This window comes from Aphelocoma coerulescens, chromosome 13 (genome assembly GCF_041296385.1).
Source record: "Aphelocoma coerulescens isolate FSJ_1873_10779 chromosome 13, UR_Acoe_1.0, whole genome shotgun sequence".
In the NCBI taxonomy this organism is placed as follows: Eukaryota; Metazoa; Chordata; class Aves; order Passeriformes; family Corvidae; genus Aphelocoma; species Aphelocoma coerulescens.
The window spans coordinates 1,026,062-1,046,130 of NC_091027.1; the positions used below are offsets into that span (position 1 = coordinate 1,026,062).

The 20,069-nt window shown below is 52.4% G+C and overlaps 1 protein-coding gene across 3 annotated transcripts in view; it reads right to left on the reverse strand.

Moving 5' to 3' along the window:
* The window catches only part of ARHGAP26 (Rho GTPase activating protein 26), a 101,537-nt gene that overhangs the window by 20,964 nt on the left and 60,504 nt on the right, over positions 1–20,069 (reverse strand). For all 3 annotated transcript variants that reach the window (XM_069028635.1, XM_069028637.1, XM_069028636.1), the window contains exons 16-20: positions 20,009–20,067; positions 19,103–19,208; positions 6,855–7,014; positions 5,319–5,457; positions 881–1,034 (exon numbers count right to left, since the gene is read on the reverse strand). In XM_069028635.1, the coding sequence (XP_068884736.1) occupies positions 881–1,034; positions 5,319–5,457; positions 6,855–7,014; positions 19,103–19,208; positions 20,009–20,067 (618 nt within the window). The remainder of the gene's footprint in view (positions 1–880; positions 1,035–5,318; positions 5,458–6,854; positions 7,015–19,102; positions 19,209–20,008; positions 20,068–20,069) is intronic.

A 20,069-nucleotide genomic window follows, 5' to 3' on the forward strand; every position in this document is an offset into this window, starting at 1 on the left:
GGCAGCAGCAACAGTGTCACCACAGCACCTGCCCTGGCACCTGGCCCTGGCCATGCTGAGCCCCCAGGGGCACCCAGCTACACCAGGAACGGCCCTGGCTGCCCTCAGGGCATGGGGGTGCTTCGGGTGAGTGAACACTGGAAGTGTCGGGCTGTGGGAAGGACGGGGTCCCTGCACTGGGAGGGCCGCGCACCCAGCGGTGCCGCGAGGGGAGCCGAGCTCCTGCTGCCCATCCGCAGGGATGCGCAGGGCACGCCCAGCAGCCGGGGGAACGGGCTGCACCTCCTGGAGATCTGAGCACATCTTCACGTGGCCGGGAGGGGAGGTTCTGTGGGAAAATGCTGCAGGGCCTGGCAGGAAGGAAATTCCCCCAGCGGAGCCACCACCGCGCGAGGGCTCCGCCATGGCAAGTTCAGGGACTTCATAAATAACTGGGCCATCCCCAGGGAGGCATTGCTAAGGTCACTATTTTTTCCCTTGAACTTTCCAGATGAAGGAAGCAATAGCAGAAGCAACAGCACAGATTTGGCCGCAGATCAACTGTACTGACAACAGTCACAGGATTGAACTCAGAAGAAAAGTCCTTTGTGTGTGTTGGAGTTACCACCAGATGGGCCAGGCAGCACTAGGGAGTTCTGCTCAAAAATATTCCACATGGGCAAAACCATCAGAGCTGGAACCGATGGCAGATGTAACCCACAATAACTCACTGCACTGCTTAGGCCGAGTTAAAAATGCAGGGCACATGTTTGTGTTTGGTGCCCATTAAAAATTAAAATGTTAAATTGTATTCTTCAGCAAACTGCTGAGATTAAGAGACAACTCTGATTAAAGATTAAGGATGAAGAGTCTATAAAACACTAATTATCACTGTACTTACAGGGAATTTGGCCTGTTGGGCTTAATTACTTCTAGTTCAAGATCACTCGAGTTCAGGCTGGGCTGGGGAGCACTGTTGGAGTTGAGGAAGCTGTTTACATTTGAAGAGATGACGGATTCCAGGCTGGAGTTGATGATGCTGTTCCTGTTCTCCTCTAGAAAACACCAAAACCCAAGAATCATCAGCTGCCACTGCAGACAAAGTGAAGAGCAAATGGCTACGAAGGCATCGAGCGTTCCCAGGAAATCCTGTCCCAGTGCAAACAGGGACATCTCCCCAGAGCTCAGTTAGTTACAGACACATTATACATTACACCACAAGAAATACCAGGTACTCTTTGGCTCTTTTGGGTTAAAAGATGCAACTACATTTAAATGAACACCATTTTTAGCAGCAAAATACACACTTTTCTCAAGGTATTAATATTTTACATCCCCAAAGGCATCCAAAATGCCACAACCTGAAAGAAATTGAAATGTAAACTACGTATGGGAATGGATTTGTGTGACTGAAATCAGCTCCGAAGGGACCGAGTGTTTGGGTGACAGAGCAGGACAACACCTTAGGTCAGGAACAGGGAAGATCACCCAGTTAAAGTTGCTTCAGCCTTGTATTTGACACCAACTACTGTCTCTCTTTCCTGGCCAGGTCTAAAGGGGAAGGGGATGGGTCCCTGCTCCATTTTGGCTCAGCTCTTCCGAAATGCGGAGCAGCAGCGAAGCAGAAGTTTTCCTTTGGATCTGATGCGGAATGGGATGTGCTGGGCATCCCCCAGTGCTGGGGAAGTGCTGCCATTGCTCTGCTGACAGCCAGAGCTTCTCAGAGATCCCTGTTTCCCTCTAGCGCGTGTGTTGAGAGATTTCCCCATTGTTTGTGTAACTTCAGCAGCGAGCACTGACAATATTGTGCATCTCAAAGAGCCACCACAGCACGGGTCCCCTCCTCAGCTCTGCTCGGGTCACCCACAACCCCATTAACTCATTTCCAGGAGACGCCTTTGCCACGGGAGCAGTAATTGCAGTTGTGAGAAGCAATTAGCAACACTGATGGCACGAGAGCAGCCCCAGGCAGAGAGCGGCTGCTTCTGGGAAGTGGCTTTCCTGAGAGACAGGCACCAGCTGGAAAACACAGAGTCCTACTTCAATGATATATCTTTCCAAAATTATTTTTACAGTGCACAATAACATGGTCAAACTACAACCCCAAAGCATGTAGTGGTAGAAAGTCCTTCCTCTCAATCCCTTTAAATTCCACCTTTTTTTGAGTGAGGTGAATGCACGATATTAATTTGTACCCTGTGCACATTTAAAGGGGGGGGTAAAAGAGTGCAAGAGGAACTCCTGGGTTGTGTGAAAGGTTAATCCTGAGCACACAGCAGAAAGGAACTGCCTGTAAAACAGCCTAGCAGGAGGGCTGTCTTGGGGTGTAGGGGCAGCTCTGCCACCACTCCAAAGGGAAAAGCCACATTAGCCAAAGGATTGTGGATGCCCAGAGCAGAGTCCACCGCTCCTTGTCCTGCTCCTTCTCTGGAGCTGCTGCATTTCCCAGGTACCTGGACAGCATCAGCACTTACAGGGCAGCAGGACAGGGCTTGGTTTAGCTCAGGTTGAGCTTATCTTCCAGAGATGAGCCAAAGCCAGGGATGTGTGTTGTTGATACACATCAATATGTTCCTGAAATTGGATTTCATTAAACTTGATCTGCAATAAGCCACCATGGGAACAAGCAACACAGACATTTCTCTGTCCCCACTCTGCAAAAGTTGAACCCTCTGGGCTCAGAGGGCACCAGCACCTTGTGATGAAAAAGATGATCCGTGTAAAAGACAAAGAGGGAGAAGAGAAGAAAAGCAGAGCGCTGGCCTCCACAAACACTGACAGGCAGATGTGAGAGCCAGCAGATGAAATAAGAAAGAAATTAAGCTAAGGACCTAAAAGCCCCAAATCTCTCTGGTTTTGTGTCTGCCAGAGCAGGTTTTAGGCAGCCCATGACAGACCACCTATACCCAGCTGGCCAAGTCCAGGGACTGCCTGTGCTGAGCCCGGCCAGCCCTGAGGAGCTGACCTGAGCCCCCGGAGTGTGGACTGACACCAGCTTATTATTTGCAAACATCTGCTGCCCAAGGCTGAAGGCTGGGAATAAGCTCCATAAGCTGGGCAGATCAGTGTGGATTGTCCCTGTAATCTCCACAGCAGCCACTCGCCAACAGCCACAGACCGGGAAGTGCCTCAGCTGAAGGGGAAGGGAGATGAATGGCAGAATCTGAAACTCTTATTTCCTCCTTTTTATTTTATTTTTTTACTTTATTTCCTCCTTTTTAAAAGGCTGGAACTGTACTTTGCTTCATGCTTTTGAAAGCTTATGTGAAGGATTCTTTGCTGGAAGATTTAATTTGGTCTAACAGCTCCAAGAGCAGAACTGCCCATCAGCTCAAGAGCATTTCCAGCATGCAGAGGGCAGAAGAGCCTTTTACCCCTTACCCAAACTTTGTATCTTTAGTGGGAAGTCAGGCAGGCAGAGCCACTGGAGCCTCAGCAGCACCCTTCTCTCCAGGAAAGCCACACCGTGCTGGGGCAGGGCCCTGCCTGATAACTGATCCCAGGGCACTTTGGTGACAGTGACCCCAGGGACCAGAGAGGGGATGACAAAAGAACTGATAAGGAACAAAATGGTGTTTGCTGTGTTGGTGACACTTGTGTCACCAACAGCCACTCCCTGGGTCAGATGTGGATAAAAAGGTAAATGTTTAACAACAAAATAATCACTATAATCATAGATTATTCACAATTATCTAATCTGCTCCCTGTCTGTTGAACACGACAATTTTTGACTTACATACAGCTTGGTGTGATGAATGCTAGCTAAAATGTCAGAAAGGTATTGGACTTTGATGAACAGATTTCAAGTGATGGAAAATCCACTGTCACTCCTTTTTATGTCAAACTGCTCCCAGTCTTAAAAAATGTGCACCCTGCTCCCATTTTGAACATTTCTAGCTTCAATTTCAACTTTCAATTTCACAACTGGGTGCTCAACTGGGCTTGAGCTGCTGCCTAAGCCCTTGTGCTTCACCCTGACCTAGAGCCTTGGTCTGTCTCCAGACCGGTAAGAAAGGAAAGCAAAGGAAGAAGAAAAGAAGAAGAGAGGAAACCTCACATATTTCTCAAGTGATGTGCAGCAGGGAAGGCAAACACTGAATAAAACAGTGGTGGCTTCCCAAAGACACAGGAGGTTATAGACTGTCAGCAGGAAAACTTAGAAAATGTTGCTTCACATGGGAATAAATAAATGCAGAAATAAAGAAATGAGCTCAGCTCCTCTCCCAGGCACGGGGAGGATGGCACACGGAGGCTCCGGCAGCCCGGCCAGCCCGGAGGCTGACAAGCCACTGTGTAGTTAGCAGCAAATAAATTACTGGGGCTGAAAGTTTTCAAAAGCAGCATTTGATATTTGAGGCTTCACTGAGAGTCATCCCACACCATTTCCAGAGCACGCTCTGGGGCCATCACTGCTTCCTCAAACCCACGCAGATCTCTCCTACACCCTCTGAAAGGAGAGTGCCTGGTAATTAACAGTAACTTAATCAGACAAACCCACATGTTTTGGGAGTCAGCAAAGTCCACAGCGACCACTCTGTCCACTCTGTCTGGGGAGCTGGCTATCCCCAACCTCCCCTGCTCCACTTGTGCTTGTCCTGCTCACCAGGAGACTCTCCTGCTTTTCTACCAAACTGGGAGAGCTCCCTGCGTGCAGCCGGCTGGCTCCAGGAGCACAGGGGCAGGAAGAACCAGAGAGCTGGAAACTGGCTTTACTCTGTAACATGAAACAACAGCCTGAGCAGACACATTTCTGCCACCCCATGAGCAGGGCTGGGGCCTTGGCTCCTTCACCCAAATATCTGGAGCATCAATTAGTGACAGAAATGGAAAGATGAGCTCCAACATTTTTAAACTGCCATGGTACATAATCCTCAGGAAAATGCCGAACCTCCTGGCCGAGTTTTCCTGTCTGTAAAAGGCAAAGTGCCTGAGGGCATCCCAAAAGGGCCACCCTGAGGGGACGCCGGCGGGTGGCCTCCCTTGCCACAGGTGTGGCACCCGGGCCCAGCAGCTGATGGCAGCGATGATGGCAGCGATGACGGCTCCGGAACATGAGAAGGGGACACAAGAAGGGGACACGCGGGGGCCCATCAGGTGGGGAGGGGAAAGCAACACTTTAACCCGTGCTGAGGCAGCCTCATGTAGAGCCCTGGTTAAGGGCTTGCATGCCAGGAGAGATTCCATTCCCCACCAACACAACAGCAGAGGAAACCGAAGCCTGACCCTGTTATGGAATCACCCCTTCCACTGACAGCAGGAAAACTGCACAGGAATGGCATGGAAATGACAGTCTGTTAGGCATGATTAGGGCAAAGCTGGAGGGCTGGGAGGGCACTCACGCTTCTCGTTGGGCTGGGCCGTGTGGAAGAGCGTCAGCGGCCGCTCGCTGCACGAGGGAGGCTTCGACTCCGTGCTCTTCTTGCGGGATAACAGCAGCTGCGAGTTCGACGCCGGAGCCTCTGGCACCGTGTTAAATATCTGTTAAAAATAATAAACAAGTTGTTCTTTGGCATCACCCCGTGGAACAGGACAGCTGCCCACCTGCCTGGGCTGCACCGCTCCACAGCGCAGCCTCTGAGGAAGACGTGCACTCAACAGGGCAACGTTTTGGGTACAGATTCCTAAATTCCACATTCCCACTCTGTCTGCACTCCTCTATTTTTCACCCAAGATGCACACTGCAAGCTGTGAAGAACCCTGTCACTCTAGCACTCTGCTGACTTTTGGGAGTGCAGGTGATGATGAGCAGCCCAGATGGACCAACCAGTGTCCCCCCTGTGCCCCCCACAGCGTGACCCCAGCACCTGCGCTCCCATGGCTGCAGACCAGCTTGGGAAAGTCTTTGCAACTTCCAGCCACAGCTGTCAGAAAACTGAGTAACCACATTTTTCTCAAGAGGATGAAATTTTAAAACCACACAAACCCAAAGAGCAGCAGCCTTGTTGGTTGCTGATATTGGTTATGTATTGTTCCTCTTCTGGACCCCCGGGCTCAGACAAGGGCAGTGATCCCTCCAGACCAGCTCTCTCTAGGTCTCCCTCCATTGCTAGAGTCCACTAAACCCAATCCTCAGTGTCTTTCCTGCTCTACCTGCCCCTGCCAGACAGACAGTTGGCATGGTCAGGCTTTCCCAATAGGAAAAGCACATGTTGGCACAGCTCTCTGCTGAAGAAATAACTGGATGTGGACTTAGAGCCGTGATGCCACCCCCGTCAGGGCAAGATGGTTTCTACTTCTGCCTTTGCTGCCCAAATGCACAAATTCATTACTCCTTTCCAACCAAAACCAGACTAACAGAAGATCCTAATCAGGGAACTGGCTGAATTTCGAAGAAATGGTATTTTTTAGCACATGCAGCCAGGGAGGGACAGCCAGGACCACGGCCCCACCAGGCCACCACTGCTCCACTGACAGACCACAACATCCATGGCCAACAAACACAAATGCATCAGGATTCAGATCAACGTTGTGGATAAAGCCAGTACTTGGATAAACCCAGATTTAATCAGCCAAGCAGGAGCCAGCCGAGGTGTGCATCTTACACTGGTTTTGTTTAGTGCTCATCTCTCTTGAAACCAAGGACAAATTCCCATTTAACAGTGGGAAGGGGGGAGAAAAGGAATTTCTGTGATGGAGACACAGCCATGCTGACTCACACTGGGATGACCATAAACAAGGCTGGCTACCAGCAGCACTGATTACAAACTACAGCCCAAGAACGAGATGCCAGCTGCCCCCTCCCCAGCACAGCCCCACCATGGTGCCACTGGCCATGGGGAGAGAGTGGGGCCTGGGAGAGGGGGCTGCCATGGGCAAAGAGAGACCAATTCCTTTCCATAAACTACTGGCACAAAAGAAGCAAGGGAAGCTATTACCTTCTCATGGTTTTCTATTAAAATTTCAATCACAATGTTCTGGAATTTGATGTCCATAATGGCAGCGACTGTTTCCTCTTGAGGTCGAAGCAGCGTTGGCCCAAACACCACACCCAGATTAGCAACAGTCATCAGGTTCTGCTTGTGATTATCTGCAACTCTGGGAAAAAAAAGAGAAAGAAAATGAAGTAGGTGATGGAACTAATCCACAGGGAACTCCCTCCCTGCCCTCCCTGCCTCGTGGCTGGCACAAGGCTTACAACACCGTTTACATTTTTCACGCTCCTGGTGAGCTCCTTGAAGACTCAGCCATGTGGAAAAGTACAAATTTAACTGTTGTGTTCCTGGAGACCTTTCAGCCTCCATGAATTGACTAATCCCATAAAATCTCAACCCCACGCCAGCCACTGAGCTTCATGCTGCAAACCACTCCCAGGAAAACATCTTGAATCATTAATGCTTAAAACCCTTCTGAAAACAAATTGTTGGACCTCTGACACACACTGCTCTCCAACTCAATGAGTGACCTCATATGTTCCAAAGGCCAATTCCTTCCCAGCCATTCCAGCACCAGAGGTCAGTCCCATCCAGCCCAGCCAGGCTGGCTGGGAGGCCAAGATGGGGCTGTGCCCCACGTGTTCCCTTCTCTGTGGCACGGTGAACTCCCCAAGATGGGGACCCAGGGACAACTGAGCCTTCCTCCTTGCCCCCTCCATCTCTTCTTGTTCACAAGGTGGCACAGACCAGCTCAGCAAAGCGAAGCAGCTCACACTGAGCATGTGGCACCCTGGTTATGGCGTTTGAGGGGTTACGCTGGAGCAGCTCCAGCTGGCACCTGGTCTTAGAGATGCAAAGCCCAGCAGCCCTAATGGGACATGCCCTCTGCTCTGCCTCACCCCACGGGGACACTACAACAGGGACACAGCCAGGCACCCCTCGGCCACGTCGGGCTGCAGGTGCCCGGCTGCTCCAGGCAAACGCCGGGCCCACGGAGCTTGCCCTGGATGCTGCTGCTGAGTCACACGGGGACACGTGTGTGGCCGGGCCCTGCGGTGCAGCCCTGCGGCCCCAGCTCCGGAGTTTTTCTTGTGGTTTGCTCCTGACCTCTTCAACCAGGAAATGTGGTGGCTTCAGGCCGTGTGCTCACACTGTTGTAGCCTGAGGTGGTTTCAGTGTCTTTTCCTTCACGTTCTCTACTGTTTCTCTGGACAAATGCAGCAGGCCAGCACAGAGTGAGGCTCACACTCACTTGCTGGACTGACCCTAAAATTTATTGCTGTGAGTTTCTGCTATTGATTCTGGGGCCAACGCAGTTGTGTGCAAGCTCAGCATATTTCAGCACACTGTAAGCCCAGGCTGGTTTAAAAGAAAAGATGCTTTCCATCCTTTTCCATCCAAATCTCACCTGAACCAGCAAAGAGCTCATCCCTCTATCAGCTCCTAAGGCAGCAGACAGGAGCCTCATCACAAGGGGGGCTCAGGGACTCAGGGCTGCTGGCTTAGCTCCCCCAACAGCAACTTCAGCCCTACTCACTGCCAAGCAAGAAGCCGCATCCTGGTGCATGTTACATCCCTGGGGAACAGGCAGAGCTGTCCCCTCCACCGAGTCTGCGCTTGGGATCCAACCTCAGAGTGAGGAGGTCCTGGCCAAAGCCCTCGGGAGCTGGTGGGACCTCCCTCTTACCCGTAACTCCCCCCACTGCCAGGAAGCTCTGAATATTTGATCACCAGCCTGCGGGAAATCTCTGGTGTCTGTAAACGGCTGGGGAAGACGGGCTCCAGCACAGCCCTGCCAGAGGTGACGTGCTGCCCACACTGCCACCTGGCCAGGCTGGCCATCCCCATCCCTGGGCGGGCACAGAGCCTCTTCCCATCACCATCCCCATCCTCATCCTCACCACAGCCAAGAGCTTGCCAAGCTGCTCATGGCCACGCCAGCGCTGCCAAGCTGGGAGGGGAAACAAACTCTCCTTAGGGAGTCACAACCTCAGGGAGCAGCAAGAAAGGCAGAAGAAGTCCAATAAGAACCATTATATACTGTACAATACCTATATGGGGATTCAAACCTTCCCCCCACTCCCATCCACATCACTCACAAATCCCAATGACATTTTTGCATTGCAAAACTGCATTTCAGACACACGTTCACGTACTCCTAACTGGATATGGAAAAACGCAGCTGCAGTTCAAATGGCTTTGAAAAGCACTAATAAAATAATAATTTTAATGATCTTCTGTGGTTAGTAAAACAATGTTCATTTATAAAAAAACAACTGAATTGATCTAAGTCGCACAAAATTAGGTGCCTCCATTTCTCATTACCGTTACCATGTCCTACATCGCTAATAAATTGCACTGTCACCAGCTCATTACGGTGAGGCAGCTGAGCGTGGTCCTGGTAATTATTTCAGACTGGGCTATTAATGGCTTCCCAGGCAGGACATGGTCCCACAGCACCAGCCACAGACCTGCCCAGGCACTGCCCACTCACCCATACGGTGCTGGCCCTCACCCCCACCACCACACCCCTCCTCACTGTACTTTATTTTGCCTCTGGAAGTGTGGGAGCTGTTCTGCAGCTGTGGAATCTGGCTCCTTTCTGGAATAAACCTCAGTGGCACATGAACTCCTGCTCTGCACCCCGGGTACTTTTCCAGCAGTAGCCATCCCTGTACCGGGTCAGCACAGCCGTGCTCCAAAACATGATTCACCTTTCACATCCTTCAAATTCCCCATCCATTACCCACAGGATAATTTACTCTAAATTATACCTCTTTATCATCCTTTGTACTAGGAAATAACGCTGCAGTTTCTAAAGATGAGTGTTCTCAGCCCAAAGTGGGCTTAATGCCAGGGCTGTTCGGCAGGGACTGTCAGTGCCATTCCTGAGCTGCTCTTTAGAAGTTTTCCAAGCATTCACTGTATTTTCCTTTTAACCTGCTGTTTCCTTCCGGCCCTTGATGCACTCTGAGAGAACTGCACTGTCATTAATTTCTATGGGTCCTTTTTCTGCTCCCCACTTCACAGAAGTCACTTCCAGCACACGAGACAGCAACAACCACTGGAGGAATGTGCGGAACCTCTTCACTCCTGCTCGGGGCTCACAGTGGGCCAGGCTGTCGCTGGCTCTCGGACTCTGGGCTGCTCCTTCTCCTTGCAGCACACGACAGTTCCCACGTGCCTCCCTCGGGGATCAGCGGGAGCTCAGCCTGGTGGTGTGGGACAGGCAGAGCCCCTCAGCCAGGGGAGCATCTGTGCTCAGCAGTGCCCCACCAACGAGCAGCTCCACGAAGTCCTGACCCACTTGGTGCTGACCCAGCAGCCGTGCTGGACACTGCCAGCACCCAGCCGGTGTCACTGGGACCGAGCCCTGCCATCCCACGGGGACAGCCCGGGCCAGGAGCCCAGGGAGCACCGTCCCCCAGGTCATTCCCGGGGTGTCCCTGGACACTGCTCATTTCTCACTCCCTTTCAGCAAAACAAAGGAGAACGGGAGCGGAGTAAATCCATGTTGGGTGTTAAATTAGATTATGCCTGGGTTGCCTGGATACTGTATAGTCACTGCCATGACCAAACACAATTTAATACGGGGTAATTGGTAGCCAAGGTTCAGTGCAGGGGAAGCAGGGAACAGTAAATATTCCAGTGTGGTCGGAGCTCCGGTGGGTGCCACAAGGGCTCCTGGCTCTGCTCCCACAGAACTGCTGCTTCCCGTGTCTGGAACTACTTCCTGCATGTATTTTATATATGTATTTATATATGTGTATACACTGTTGTGTGTGTATTTTATATATAAATACATATTTTATTTATAGAATGCATGTATCTGAATCTCAGCCAGAAGTGCCATTATTAGTTCAAATATCTTCCCTGATTCAGAACAAAATCTCTGAGCAAACAGCCATCTGAAGGGAACAAAAGGCAAGTCTGGAGTGTTTCTATTTCCATGCCTGGGACAAACCTTTGAAATCAAAGTGCTTGTTGTGGCTGGCCTAGCAAGTCCTCATAGGACGGAAAGTAACGCAGCTCGTTCTTCTTGCTACAGGGAAAAATCCATCCCGTCTGCCACCACCAGCAGAGCTTCTGTTTAACGTGAAAAGCCAATCATGCAGAGGCCAGCAATCCCCAAAATTATTTAGGCTGCTCTGGGTAGTTTGAATGAAATTAAACACTCACCTCTGACTCTTGACATACATGGAAGGTAAAAAGCAGAGGGATTAGAGGCAGCACATTGGGTGGAGAGGCCTCTGTGGCACCAGGGCCACCAGCCTTGTTCCCACAAACTACAGGCAAAGAATCGTGGAATCATTTAGGTGGGACAAGCCCTCCAAGATCACTGAGCCCAACCATTCCCCCAGCACGGCCAAGGCCACCACTAAACAATATCCTCAGGTGCCCCACCTACACAGTTTTAAATCCCTCCAGGAATGGTGACTCCACCACTTCCCTGGGCAGCCCGTGCCAGGGCTGGGCTTTGTGCAGCTCCCTGCCCCCGCAGCCCCCACTCCCAGCCCTTTAACCTGGGCCTCACCTGAACGGACGGACGGGCACGGCGGCTGCAGCACTCACAACTGGGGGCATTTATCAGATACGATCTAATGAGTTCTGGGAGATGTTCCTGGGTGCATTTAACTCGTCCCTCCACATTATTGAGTTTAATTGGGCCGCAGCTGATGAGTGCAGAGGGGGAGAGGGAAGAGGGGCTGGGCTGGACGCGACTCAGCTTCTCCCTCTCCAAGGGGCTGGTGGAGCTGTGTCCCCAGAGATGGTGGCCCTGCAGCTCCCTGGGGATGACTCACTTCTCACTCAAACCCGTGGTGGGTTTCCCAGCTTCGGGAATGTGTCTGATGGCTGGAATGAAGCAGGTGTTTATTGCAGGAATGTTGTGACTGGCTCCCAGCACAGAGCTGGTGAAACCAGTGATGCAATTCCAGCTGCAGCAACACCCACTGGTGTCCCAGGCAGCTAAATCAGTCAATCACACATTCCTAAATTGTTCCTAAAAGGCACACGTGCGTCGGAGGAGGTGACAGGGACACTGGTCTGCAGTGGCTGCTGGCGGACGGCCGTGGAGAAGAAGGGAGCACAACCAGCTCTGCTTCATCCTGTGTTCAAAAGCCACGTGGATGTGGTACCTGGGGACATGGGCTAGTGGTGGCCTTGGCAGCGCTGGGGGAATGGCTGGAGATGATGATCTTAGTGGGTTTTTCCAACTTTAAAGATTCCATGATTCCCAAGCCGGAGCACAGATGCACGGAAACGCCACACTTCCACATTGCACAACCATCCCTTCATCCTGCCTGTTTATCAAGGCTCCAGACATGCCTGCACTCCTCAGGCTGCTCTGGACACAGGGAGCTCTGCAAGGGCCAGAGGAGTCCAGAGCAGCAGAAGCAAACTGAGCTCACTCAGCCACACTGGGAACTGGGAACTTGGGGAATATGGACAAACCCCGCTGCCTGCAGCCAGGCCGTGGGCTCACAGCTCCCCAGCCCCGCCACACCGGCAAGGAGAGCCAAGCCTGAGGAACGCACACGGAGGCCGGCGGATTCAGAAGGAGGACAGATCACCAGGGAATGACAAAACCTCCCAGTGAAGGCAAGGGGAAACTCGCTGAATGCAAAACCCTTGCTGCTCTCGGGCTGCCTGCTCAGCTGGGACCAAACCTGTGCCTGCACTGATTCTGGGCGCTCTGACTTGCTCCAACAAGACTGGCTTTTTCTCCCGGGTGGATCTGGCCACAGCTGGATGCTTGGGTTCACTCCCAGGGAAAAAAAAAAGGGGCTCATGTTGCACTGAGAAGACACTGAGGCCAAATGTGAGGTTCAGTATCGGTGAGCCCGATCAGCGCGAATGCCAAACGTGCTGTGACTTGTAGGGAAACGCGCAGGGAGCTCAGCGCTGCTCCGGCTCAGGCTTCCCAGACCGAGCCAGCAGGGCTTCCAAAGCCATCCTCTGCATCCTCTCTGGCTTTGGGCAAGCTACGTTTGCTGGGGGATCTCAGAGGGATCCTAGCCCTGCTCACCAACCCTCAGCCCAGGGCTGAGTGGCACCGGGGCTGGCACATTCCCTGTGCCCGGCATGGCAGCACTGCAGGTTTCCCCTGACACCCTGGTGAAAACCGCAGGCACGGTCAGAGCTGATGTTAAAAGTCACCATGGCTTCCACCTGCACAAACACAGCCAGCAAAGAGGCCTCACCTCAAACACCCCTGGGGACGGGGCTGGAACGGGGCCTGCCACGGCTGCAAACTGTGCCACTGCCACCCCTGTGCCAGCCCCGGCACCTCGGCAAAGCCCTGCTGCACAGGCAGGTTTTCCTCCAGAACCAGACCTCCCTGGTGCTGTCACACTGCAATAACAAACCCACATGGCCAGCAGGGCAAGGAAAGCCCCAAGGAGCAGGTCTGGGTTAACAAGGAATCCTTTGAAAGATCTGCCGCCACGGCAAGCGCCGCGCCGGAGTCTACAACCTGCTGCATGGAAAACAGCCAAAGTAAACGGGCTCCCAGAGAGCCTCCCGGCAGCAGCAGCACTGGGCTGAGCAAGCACAGCTCCCACGTCTCCCCAGGGAGTCATTCCAAGCCGGAGCCAGGTCACAGGGCCACGTGCAGGAGGTGCCTGGTGCACACCTGCACCTTCACACAAGTGCAGCAGCCATGGGGAAGAGCAACAGAGGGGGGTTCACCTTTTTTTCCCCTTAGAGGTATTTTGGACCTCATTCACTTCACAAATGCAAGATTAGAGCTCATCCCTCCAAAATACTGAATTCTTAGAAGACAGTGCTGGAAGAAAGGGAATATAGGAATAACCAGCTTTCAGAATTAATGATGAGAACAACAGCAGGAAAAATGCTTGTCTCGCCTTCGCCAGCAGGACAAGGTTTTGCCCAATGAATGGAAACACCCCTCACTCCCCCACTTCTGTGCCCCCTGCCACACACACGTGGGTTGGAACGAGATGGCCTTTAAATGCCCCTCCCAATCCCAACCTTTCTGTGATTCTGCAGCCTAGGGATCACACAAGCATCCTAGCAAAAACTGCAGTGCCAAGATATCGCAGCCATGGTGATTTCCAGTCTGCTTTCCTCTGCTGAAAAACTGACTAAAATCTCTCTGAGTTTGGTTCAGTGCTGGGTCTGTTCATACAAGCAATCAAGGGATGTGCCCACGAAGACATCTCCATCCCACTCTGTTTGTGGGGACAGCACAGACACCACCAGGGAGACTCCAGCCAACTATTGGAAATCTTTTGCCCACTCTCGATTCAATCTCTTTCCATACCCAGTTTCAGTTTCACTGTGATAAACAATTAAAAAGAATCCAGATAATTATGTGCTATCAACAACCTCTACCAAACAACACCAGGTTCAGACACAAGCCCACAAGAATTCACACTTGAGGAATGCAAAATGCCTGGTGCTGCTCCCAGAGATCCAGCAGGAGCTCAGCAGAGATGTTCAACCACAGAAACTCCACAGCAAACCCAGCAGGTGCTTTGTTACAAGCTAAATCATCATGCCAGGGTGGTGATGCCAGCTTTAGTCCAAGGCCCCCATTATCCTATCTCCAGACTCGAGTCTTGTGCAGGATGTGGGTACAAAAGAACCTAATGAGGGGTACTGCAGGCTCTGGAGCACATTTCCCTCCAGCTAGAAACTGGAGAGCCTGCATGAAACATAAGGAGCTTTTAGAGAAGCATGGAAGGAAAAGCTACCAGCACCCACACAGCTGCTCCAGGGAGAACCCAGACAGAGAGGGTTAAAAGTTCATTTGCAGAAGCAGAACAAAACCTTTTGCTAATTTACACATTACAGGAAGCCAAGCCCAAAAAACCCAGCGAACACCTACAGGGCTTTTTGTGGTGGTTTTTAATTCTGCAGAATCTCATATTAAAAACAAAAGCAGAGGAGTAAGAGGGAGGCAGAGCTGGCAAGGGCAGGCACAGAGCACTGCAGGGCTGTCTCGCCTCTGCAGAAGCATCGCCGGCTCCTCCACCAAAACATGTGAGGGAGAGGAGAGCAAAGGGGAAGCCAAAAGTGCTGCTGCTCCCCACAAGGCTCTGGCACCTCCAGCTCCAGAGCACAAATCACAGAATCATGGAACCACAGAATGGGCTGGGTTGGAAGGGACCTTAAAACCCAGCTCATTCCAACTAGGGAAAAAGGAAAAGGTGTAAAAAAGAGCACAGCCTTAACCTGACCCAGGACAGCCAAGCCCCAGGCAGGATTCTCCCAGCTCCTGCAAGGCAGCACGTGCCTACAGGGAGTCTCTTTCCATGTCACCTCCCTTTTGCTACCCATAAGAGCACCCAGATCCTTTGGGTCACTTGAACTCTGGGGCTTTGCCTGGATCCAGCACTGCCATGATCCAAAAGGAGCAGGAACAGGTACTGGGCATAAAAATGGCATTCCCAAAGGCAGCAAGGAGGATCACTGCCTGGCCCAGCCCACCAGGCCGAAGGCAGCTCCCTGTTTGCTTCTGGCAGCCAAACGAGGTGAGCAGCACACGAGACAGGAGCATCTCAGAGGCCTCAGTGGCCAGTGGAAATTTCCAGAACGTCCTGGACAAGAATGACTTACTGGAAGCAATACATAAATCAAGCAAATGAATAGTTACCAGACAGCAGCATAAACAGCTGCCACGGGGATGAAATCAGACCTGCTGTGCCAAGAGGCGTCAGCCTCCTCGCCGGCTGCACCTTCGGGGGAAACCGGCAAAACAATCCAAGGAAAAGCACATTCCTGGGGGAGCTGCCACCCCTGGCTCCACACAGGTGCCCCGGTGGGGTCCTGGAGCCGCCGGGCACAGAGGCGCCGTGGTGAGCACCGGGAGCAGCTCCGGGGGCTCTGTGGGGCAGCGCGGCCCCAGCGCGGCGCGGGGCTGCCAAAGCCAAGGCCGCTCCACGCCGAGCAAAACAAGGCCTGGTTGTATTTTTAGGCAGAAGACCTGGAGGAACTTTTTCTTCTTGTCCTTTGCCAGCAAGCCCTGGTCGAGCAGCGAGCCCTGCAGAACGCGCTGGGCTCCATGTCCGGCCCCTGCCCCGTTGTGGGTTTTGGTGGGTCCCCATTAGCAGCTGCCCTGCAGAGCCCATGGAAACCACCAGCCTGATAAACAGCAAGCAATTTGTGCAGGAGATAACAATCACTGTCATCTTGGTTAAAACACGTAAACTAGAAAACACCACCACAGCAAAACCAAAGGGAACCAGTTGGTGTTGGCCAGGTCCCAGCTGGGAGCGATTAGAGATAATTAATTCTGCTAAATACACGTATACACAGCTCGGCTGCAGCCTCCTCATGGTCCTGACCTTGGCAGCAGAGGAGTGGGTGCATGGATCAGGGGCTGTGTGGGGCAGTGGCAGCGATGCCAACCACAGGAGGGGCATGAGCCTGGCACCATCTGTGCTGGAGAACCTGGACTCACTACCATGAGAACAAAGCAAAGCTCAGGTGTCAAATTATGGCCATACATGAAAAATAATTCCCTAAATGCTTGAAATATAATCAGAGTGAAATCCCCCTGCTCTGTACCTCCACAGCACTGACTCCTGGGTGAGAAAGTACATTACAAAAGAAGAAAGAGACAGGGATGATACTGCAGCTCCACTAACAAAAATGGCAATTTTCTGCAACCAGCTCCACTCCAGCAGCACCCCTGGCACAGCCATCGCCAGCCCAGCAGCACCACAGGCACCTCGTTTCACTTCAACTTACCTGGCATTTAAAAAAATTGGTTTAATCACAGAATCCCAGACTGGTTCAGGCTGGAAGGAGCAAGGATAGGGACTGCTCCTGCTCTCTGTGGCATGGTGAACAACTGCCTGGACACATGGACATGAGGCAGGAGGCAGCACAAATGGGCTTGGAGATGCAGTAAGAGGCAGAAATCAAGTTCATTTTCTATCAAAATGCTCCTCTCTGTCCACCCTGTCTGTGCCTGTTCCTGAGATTTGTCCTCTCCCTCCTCTGTGGGCCCCTCTCACTGCACCCCAGTTCTGTGGCCTCCAGCTGCCATGGGACCCACCACACTCCTCTGCTGCACAGGAGGAAGGGCACTGCTGAACCACCTCCCAGGCACTTATCCTGTCTAATACTGGGGTTAATAACTGCCTTTTTTGAACATTTCAGCTTTCTTACCAGCTGTATTACTGTTAATAAAAACTGCAGCTTCATCACATAAGGAGCCCCACGTCCCTCGTCAGTGCAGCAGAGCACGTACACCCCAAAAACACAGAAGTCAGAAACCACCCAGGGCAGGCTTTCTTTACTTGACCGACTCAGCCCAAGTTCTGGTTTTAGTGTCAGAAATCTCCACAGCAAGACTGAGAAATATTTTTTTTAGCTCATCTGATAAACATGCAAATCTTGATTATTCATACATTACTTAAAATAAAAAACCCAGACAGAAACAGATGAGACAATAATCCCCTCCAAGCAGTGCAGCCCAGCTTGGCAGGGCCAGCCAGAGGCCCTTGGCTTTGCCCATGTTGGCTGTGGGTGCCCTGCTCTCAGCAGCACCCAGACCTCGGCCGGTCCCACCCGTCCAGAGCGTCCCCCCGGGGTGGCCAGGCCCCGTCCCTTCTGCAGCACGGCCCCTCCCACCAAACATCTGCTGCAGATGTGAAGATTTCTCTCCATCCTTGTCTTTAATCCGGCTCAATGGCTCTGCAGCCTCAACCAGCTCATTTAGAAGAGTTATGGCAACGAGCCCTGGCCCCGGCTGCCCTGTGGGTGCTCCCGGAGCAGGGCGATGCTCCTGGATCAGGGTGCTGCTCCCGGAGCAGGGGCTGCAGGACCAACCCCAGAGGGATGCTGTGAGCCCATGCCTGGGGTGGGCTGTGCCTCTGCCCCCGCAGCCCAGGATCCCCCCAGGGCTGCAGAGCTCAGCAGGCTCTCTCCCCTCAGCCTCCTGCCTTGCTCTGAGATAATTTTTTTCCTATTAAACAACACTATGAGCTGTTTATCTTCCTAAAATAGCACACACCACCACACACACTGTTTGTTTTGTTTGAATTCCTTCCCCACTAAAGCAGCACAAACCCCACTGTAAACCTGACTCCACATCTCTACTCCATCACCAGGTTTTTCCTTTAGATGGAAAACACTTAAGCAATTACAGATTCCCTGCACATACAAAATCACAGAATCCCAGAATGGTTTGGGTGGGAAGGGACCTTAAAGCTCGTCCAGTTCCACTCTTCGCCAGGGGCAGGGACACCCTTCCACTATCCCAGGTTGCTCCAAGCCCTTTCCAACCTGGCCTTGGGCACTTCCAGGGATGGGGCAGCCACAGCTTCCCTGGGCAATCCTCTCTGGGTGATGGGAGCACCTGGAACCACTTGGCCTTGGCTTCAGGCTGTAAATGCAGAAGGTTTGAAACCAACACCTAAAGCAGCAATTTGGTTTTTAACAGCCTTGCCAGGGACCCCACAGAGCAGACACAAACCCAAGCCACAGGAAAGCATCTGGAGTTGTGTTTAGGCCTATTTAAAATGTCATTTGTTATTTTTTCTTTTAAACAGATAACTGGGGTTCTTCCAGATCTCCTCCTAAGCAGTTATCCTGATTAAGTCATTCCCCAGGTTTCCCAGTCCTGCCTCATCCCTGCTGCTGCTGCAGCACTGTTGCGAACGGCAAGGGCAGGTCCAACCCCACAGCCTTGAGGCTGCACAAACACCTGATGATGCTTTCACTTCTAAAACACTAATCAAAGGTTTCCATGGGAACCTGCAGGAGCAGGAAGAAGATGGGAAATTACAGGTCAGCTCTACCACTGAAAGAAAAAAAATTATCCCATTCCTTCACCCTCACAAAGTTTCAAGGTAACACAAAAATATTGATTCATCAGGGTGCAGAAAGGCAGAAAATACGCCCCAGAGTAGTCGTTTGTTGAGCAAAGAAATCACTTTTAGTCCTTTAATGGCAGGTTTGCTCCGGAACCACGTGAGGAGCTTCACCTCCGCTCTGCCTCCTGGACAGCGTGGGCAGCCAAACCCATTCCAGGCTGTTAAAAGCAACACGAGATTCCCAGCAGCTGATGGGCTCCATGCCCTGGGGCTGGGGGCTGGCTGGGAAGCTCCCACCCCTCATCCCCCCCTCGGTCTCTCGGCCCTCGGTTCACTCACACGCAGGTTTCCAGCTGCCAACCAGATATGACTCAACACCATACACAAGGAAACTTTTCCACCACTATTAACTTTCAGAGGAAGTGGAAAAAGGAGAGAAAAACACATCAGTCATAAACGTACTTTGCCAAATGGTTCATGAGCAAGTGCAGCATCTGCCTGTTTTTCTCCGGAAGCCGATGGACGAGGCTGTGGATCTCTGACACCCTGGACTCCTGATTCTCCAGTTCTGCATGGGGATAGAAGAGGATTTATCTCCACAGGGGGTTACTATGGGAAGAGGCCTAACACTGTCCCTGACAGACATCCCAGGGAGCTGCTCCATCCCACACCCAGGCACTGCAGATACTCCCCATGGTGCTGCTCCTGCCTACCACCTCCAGCCAGCTGTTTCCAAAGGCAGACACTGGATGGGCTGAAACGGTGAGCTGGGAGCAGAGGCCATGTGAACAGCATGGTGAGCAGGGCAGGCTGGCTGTAACCAGAGCGATTTCAGCAAAGGGAATACGGGCACATTCCCATGTCAGTGTGCCCAGGGCAGGCCAGGCTGGAGCCTCTGGTGCTCCACAGGCTGGTTGGGTCCATGGCACTAAGTGGGAGCTGCTGGAGGAGGCCAGCACTGCCATGGCCATGGACCATGGGGCCCTCCTGACATCCCACTCGCCCATCCACAGGCTGCACAGCTGCCAACGGAAAATGCCCTGCTCCCCACAAAGCCCCCTCCCCATGGCAGTGAAAGGAAGGCAGCACAGACATCTGAGCCAGCAGAGAGCCCCTCAAACACCGTGGGTGCTGTTTAACAACAGCCGATGGTCACAGCCACGGGAGCCCCACGCTCCCGGCATCATCTGCGCTTCCTCCGCCTCTGGTCACCTCCCAGCAACAGCCTGCCCTGGCTCCAGCCCTGCTCTGCTTGCCAGGACAGCAGCCCGGGAGGGTGGTGGGGAGGCAGCAGGGCAGGGGGGATCACAGCCACTGGCAAATGAGGCTCCTCTTCAGGAGCAGGGCCATAAACATCAACAAACTCACTCGCTGCTTTGATGAAGCTCCTTTGAAACTGGTACATCATGAGGGGCCCTGGGAGCATTCT